General features: G+C 37.5%; 1 protein-coding gene across 1 annotated transcript; it reads right to left on the bottom strand.

The window, feature by feature from the left end:
* Positions 1-208: 208 nt before the first annotated feature.
* LOC122088218 (aspartyl protease family protein At5g10770-like) lies at positions 209-4,106 on the bottom strand. Its single transcript, XM_042657406.1, has 2 exons — positions 3,790-4,106; positions 209-1,597 (listed from the first exon to the last, which is right to left on the bottom strand). Exons 1-2 carry the CDS (start codon positions 3,983-3,985, stop codon positions 345-347), a joined length of 1,449 nt encoding a protein of 482 aa, XP_042513340.1. The 5' UTR covers positions 3,986-4,106; the 3' UTR covers positions 209-344.
* Positions 4,107-6,045: the final 1,939 nt, after the last annotated feature.

The following is a 6,045-nucleotide window of genomic DNA, read 5'->3' as shown; positions in this document are numbered from 1 at the left end:
AAAAAATAAAAAACTTGTTTAGTCATTACCTGTACGCTTGTGTAACTAATTCAGAACTCACTAATTGTCGCCTATTCTTTTAGAGGTTAAAGAGCAACCATTAGAGAACTCCAACCAAAAATGTTCCCCAAGTCTAGAATTATGATCTCTCTCTCTCTCTCTCTCTCTCTCTCTCTCTCTCTCAAATGAATACAAATTACAAGGACAATTTGTTCAAACTATTTCTTTCATTCAGTAAAAAACTAGTAGTTGGGTTCAATAAAGTACAAGAAGGGTTTAACCCCAAAAGCCAAAGCCCAACAAATATACTATAAAAGTAGTTACAACATAAAAATCATTCATGATTAGCTACAAGCTCCAGCACCAAATCCCAGCTTTCCTCCTGCCACATTATAAACCACTTCATGTGTCTGCTGTTGCATATTTCCAAGGATAGCCACATCAGTAGCAGCACTATTCCCAGCAAAAGCCAAGCAATACTGAGTTGAACTTGCTTGAACTAGAATCCCAGACTGATCCACATTCAAGTTTGCACCTCCACTAAAATGTAACACTATGGTTGGTATTGATACTGTACTGTAACCATTCAAATTATAGCAAGTGTCCAATAGTGAATAAGCTGATGCGGTAGGATACTTAGACATTGCTTGACGAAATGCTGTCCTAAGTGCTGAATAGGCTGCTGGTGGCAACCTAGTGATGACAGTTCCAGAGTCTATAATGGTTTCTGAAGTTGTAAAAACTGATTGTGAGATTGATAGACTTTTCCCTCCAACACTTATACCAGTTATGGTTAAGAAATAGAAGGAGGGGTTGTTGGAATCTGTTAGTAGTGGAGTGTATTGAGCTTTAGAAGAGGTACCCACTTGGCTACCAAATGCAAGAAAACCAGTGGAGCTGGTTGAGGATGGAAGACAATAGGAGAAAAGCTTTCCATACTTTTGAGAAGTCTGTGATACAGTAGAGACTGGATCACGGCCGAGGCCGAGTAACCCATCTGCAGTACCAAATAGGCCTTGGTTGTTCTCACCACAGCCGAATTTGAATTTGGGAAAGACATCAGAGGAAGATAGTGTAAGTGTATCGGCTGCAAAATACCCTACAGAGTAGGATCCATCACCATATTGAACCTGGTAAATGCATGTGGAACCACATGGTCTCGAGTTGCCTGTGGCTGATTGGAGTTGGTTACAGGAAGCAGAGTTACATGAGATGTTGGAATAGGTGGAAGATGCAGAAGGGTTGAAGATGGGATCTTGTTGAGAATAGCATTGGCCAACGCATGGTTGGCATTGGATCCAAGTGAGATCACTACCTGTATCAAAGACTAGTGTGCAAGGTTTCTTTGGTGTTCCAAGTCCAATAGTGACAACAAAGTTTCCAGTCCCTAAGGATTGCCCGGAGGTGGCTGGAACTTTTACTGCAGAATCTTCCAATGGGTCTTTGTTCGAGATTTTGGAGTGGATGGACTTGACTCGGGCTTGGTCATCAATGAGAAGCTGGCGAAAATCATGAAGTTTTGCATTCCCTTCCTTCAGTGGTGAGCAAGGCCCATTTTTGTGAGCTACTTGCAGTAGCCCGCTTGAGGTTTTGGCACCTGAAAGCATAGAAGGTGGCCTTTGTTAATACAACAATTAATTGTTTGAGAAAGAGGAGCTCGGAAAGGGGAAATCGGAAAGGAGAAAGGGAATTTTAGAGTGGGGGGGGGGGAGGAGGTTAAAATTAACGGGAAATGAACACTTCCTATTCATGGCCTCTTCGTTAGAGCAAGGCCAATGAGGGGGCACACATGGGTATTAATAGGAGTTGGTTTTTTGAGTTTCACATGTATGGGCATCATTTAGTCGCCCTCTGCGAGTCTAGCATAAGGGTCGCTTGACCAAGGAATGTTTTTTTCCCTTGAAATTAACTTCTCTTTTATTATATTGGGAGAGGGTTACGTACATCATTTTTTTTTTTTTTTGGTGGGGGTGAGGGAATCTCCCATACGCTAATTATGACGTGAAAATGATTGAATAAAAGAGGTATACATGCTAAGAGATGAAAGAGTATTAATATAGGATCCACATGATCAAGATGTGAGAGAACAAGAGAAAATATTTTCACACTGCGTGGAAATTTTTCACCCTATTATATTTTAGACTATATCAATAATATAAGGGGCAAAAGATTTTTTTTAATGGTCAATAGCCTCAAAAAAAAACCACCTAGCATCTGCCATGTGAGGATTTGTTAGATTAGACTAGCTATTATGGGAAGCACCATGAATCAAACATGTGAAATTTTTAGGTTGAATTGAAATTGTTTTTAATAGTCAAAGTTAAATCGTTTCTAAATCTTTTATTGGACCATCAAAATATTTTATAAATTAAATGGTTCGTATTTGGTGGACTGGATTCGGAGTCATATGATCAGTGCATGCCCTATCACCAACCGTGTCAAATCGAAGGCTCAAAAATTAATAACTGGATCACTTGAGTCCACCTATTGCACCTATCATGTCTAAGTGGGTTGAGTCTGTCCCACTTGGTTAACAAAAAAGTCTTTACTCCCACTTCCACTTCCACTTGAGAGAAAAATGAAATAACAAGCCAACGACCTAGAAAAGTTGGGGCAAGAAGAATCCACCAACCACCTTCCTACCAAGAGCTCTCCCCACCCGCAAACAAAAACAAAAAAGAAATCAGTGCACCATGCCTTGCAGTTTTTTTAATAAAGCGAAAATTTTCCTTCATCAATAAACGTTAAAATCCTCTCACCCCATTGGTGATGTAAACATTTGATCAATAACTCTTACTCATTATTTAGGGATCAAAATTACATTCTTTTTTTATGAACATTCGATCATATCAATGCCCATGATCATGGGTGAAAGAAAACTCGATTCAATACCTTATAAATTAAAAATTTATATGTTTACTTGTGTTTTTGTTTATAAAAATATTATAAATTGCAGGAACACTTAAGGTAAATAAATTTCAATTTATCTGGTTTATTTATAAAATATATATTTATATCATAGAGATGCAAAGGGTTTTGCTTTGTAGCCTAAGGGTCCCTAGCAATCATTGAGAATGAGAATTTAAAATAAATGGTATTGATGTAAGGACACAAGCTCAAGTATTCTTTACTACTGCTTACCAGCTCTGCAATTTCATTTGCTCATGAGTGGAAGAAAAAAGGGTAACTGATGCCTAAGCCTAACCCACTTCATACACCTTTTTTTTTTTTCGTTATCAACCCACTTCATATGCTATTATATTAATTTCCCTGGCATCAACCAAGAAAGTCCATTATTGACTTTTTTGTGTGTTAAACCACCAAACCACCCTTTTGGGAGACCTATTTGTGAATTACTCAGATAACTTAGCTTATTGTGTTCCTCAGTAGTGGGCTAACTTTAAATCTTCCATTCTCCATCTTACTTTTGAAACAAACACAGAAAGAAGGAATTCCAACCAAAAGACTCATGTACTTCCTGTAAAGGAACAAAGCTTTGGAGCCACTAAATAGCTTTGGAAGATAAAAGTTACAGATCCAAACCATCCAAATTATTAGTAATTCCCTGGTTGTTAGTTAATGGAAAGTAAAGTGAGAGTGAAATGATCCTATGGAAGTCTAGCAATAACCAATTATGGATAAGAAAATAATTTTCTGTTGGAAAGCTACTATCTGATCCACATGACAAAGACTTAATAGGATTGAAAAGAGATTGAAACCTTGCCCTTTCCCCTAAAGAGTAGTGAATTCCACCCAAACAAACACAAACATAAAGATAAGAGAAATCACCTTGGGCTGGAGTAGAACAAACTCCGGTTGGTATCAAGGAGCTGAGTGAAACAACATGACTCCGGCGTTGAAGATTCGCCGTCATTTCTTCGAATCGATAGGCCTCCACCTTCCCTGAACAACCAAGGAGAAGCACATGAAGAACAGTAGAAAGGAGAAGGAAAAGGAATGTGGAGGAGTAGTTAAGGGTTGCCATGGATGAGGGTATTGGGTTTACTCTCTCTAACTAATTATTTCACTTATGGGTACTAGCAACCCAACATTCAAAGTCTATATATAAAGGGAAAGGATCAACATCAACTTTTTTATTTTATGGAAAATTTGAAGCAACAACCCTTTCAAGCAACAAAAACCCTTCTCTGTACGAAGACTCTTCTTCAGCTGGTGTAATGCATATTATTATCATCAATATACGGAAAAAAGAGTTTGTCCCCACAAGAAATAGTGAATAATAATTCATTATTTAGGTGCTTTCACAGGCTGGTACTGAAAGGGAAAGGGAAGACAAAAGTGATTTTGCTAACTTTGTGGAGTCACCCTCTTTAGACCTTGCACAGAGCTTGGTTTTGCTAATGGTTTCATACCCAAAGAACTGGATAAATGCAGATTCCATGTCACAACAAATCAGTCCCACATCCAGTTAGTTGAAGAAAGAATCTTCTATTGGGGTTGTCTTATTGTGATCCTATGTGGATTCCATCCAATCACATTTTCAAGAAGAATAATTATCTTTCATTTCACATAACTTCGACATTTTTTGCATATCAAGTTTGGATGTGTCCTATGTTCTAAGGAGAGTGTGTCTACTCCTATAAGTATGCGGGCACGAAAAGACAGCATTGTCCTTGCCTAGATGCCTTCGTGCTACTATGTGTTGACACAATGGCCACAGAAACAGATAGCACATCGAACTTTCGTATACGATGGGACAAAAGGTTTCTAGGGTAATTGATGTGGAATTTATTCTACAAGCACTCCCCTAAGGTCTTAAGGGTAAGTAATGTGGGATCAATTATTTTCCTAACAGTACTTCCAGAACTGCGTACACATGCAATAGGATTGGAGAAAACCCGCTCTTATATCATGCAATCATTACGATATGGAAATATAACATGGTATCAAAGCATGTTCACATGTATCCCTTCATCTACGTCTATGATGGATCGTATGACCACCTAAATGCACATATTAGCTGTGAGTGGGATGCCCATCTCATTCATATACCTGATAATATCTCCATTTAAAAGATGGCTGGTTTTTTTAGATGGAAATCTAACATATGTGATGGAGGATTCTCCTATTTCACTGGTTTTTTGACATGGACACACACAAACCATACAGATAATAAACCACGTCACAAGAAGGATAGGATCATGACATAATATAATGCAAATAAGGTCCATTATCATATATTTAACGGATTAATATATATATATATATATGTGTGTGTGTGTATGCGTGTGGGTGTGTGTGTGGATTAATTATGATGGAGCAACCATTATATCAATGAAAGTTGCTTTTTTATCATCTTGTATGTGGGGCCAAGTGGAAAATAACAGTAGCATTTCACTAATGGGTGGTAGTAATCAACCACCAAACGATCTTTCTTTTCCGGTATGATTTCACATTATATTACGTTTCACCCAAAAACAAAAAAAAAATTATATTACGTGACCTGATTAATTATTGAGTTAGGCAGATCGAGCAGTGTCATCGTATGAACCCATGCATGGTTGGAAAAAAGCAACTCTCTCTCTCTCTCTCTCTCTCATTCATGAAACAAGAGGGAAGGGGGCCGGGAAGCCATTTTCTTAAGAAAGTGAAATACAACTGAGAAATAATTGACTAATATTTGAGGACAAGTTATTGGTGCAAGCTATTTCTATCGAACCAAACAGATCAAAACTGATCTATTTCAATCAGATGCTCCTCTGACCCATAATCTCTTGTTTTAGGCATTTCAAGACTACAATTTAATACACAAATAGAAAAAAGAATAAAAATTGGTGAATAAAAAAATATATTAAAAACCCTTAAAGAAGAAGAAAATAATAAATTATAAAACAAGATCCCCCAAGAGGCATTAGGCCAAGGACAAATAAAAAAAAAACACAAAAGGATCAAAACATGAACCCTAGGAATTCCAGAGAATAAAAACTAGCTCGTCCCAAAAAAAGAGTAACAAGAAACTCGCATCAAATTTTTTGATCGACAAAACGAAGAAAATAATGATGGAATAAAATTACTCCTTTTCCT

The sequence above is a fragment of the Macadamia integrifolia genome, chromosome 9 (genome assembly GCF_013358625.1).
Source record: "Macadamia integrifolia cultivar HAES 741 chromosome 9, SCU_Mint_v3, whole genome shotgun sequence".
NCBI lineage: Eukaryota > Viridiplantae > Streptophyta > Magnoliopsida > Proteales > Proteaceae > Macadamia > Macadamia integrifolia.
This window is presented reverse-complemented; position numbering and strand designations above follow the sequence as displayed.

Excerpts from the sequence above, each read along its gene's own strand:
- LOC122088218 (XM_042657406.1), bottom strand. The coding sequence starts at position 3,985 with ATGGCAACCCTTAACTACTCCTCCACATTCCTTTTCCTTCTCCTTTCT. Across the intron at positions 1,598-3,789 it reads TTGTTCTACTCCAGCCCAAG|GTGCCAAAACCTCAAGCGGG; the intron begins GTGATTTCTCTT and ends CTATGCTTTCAG.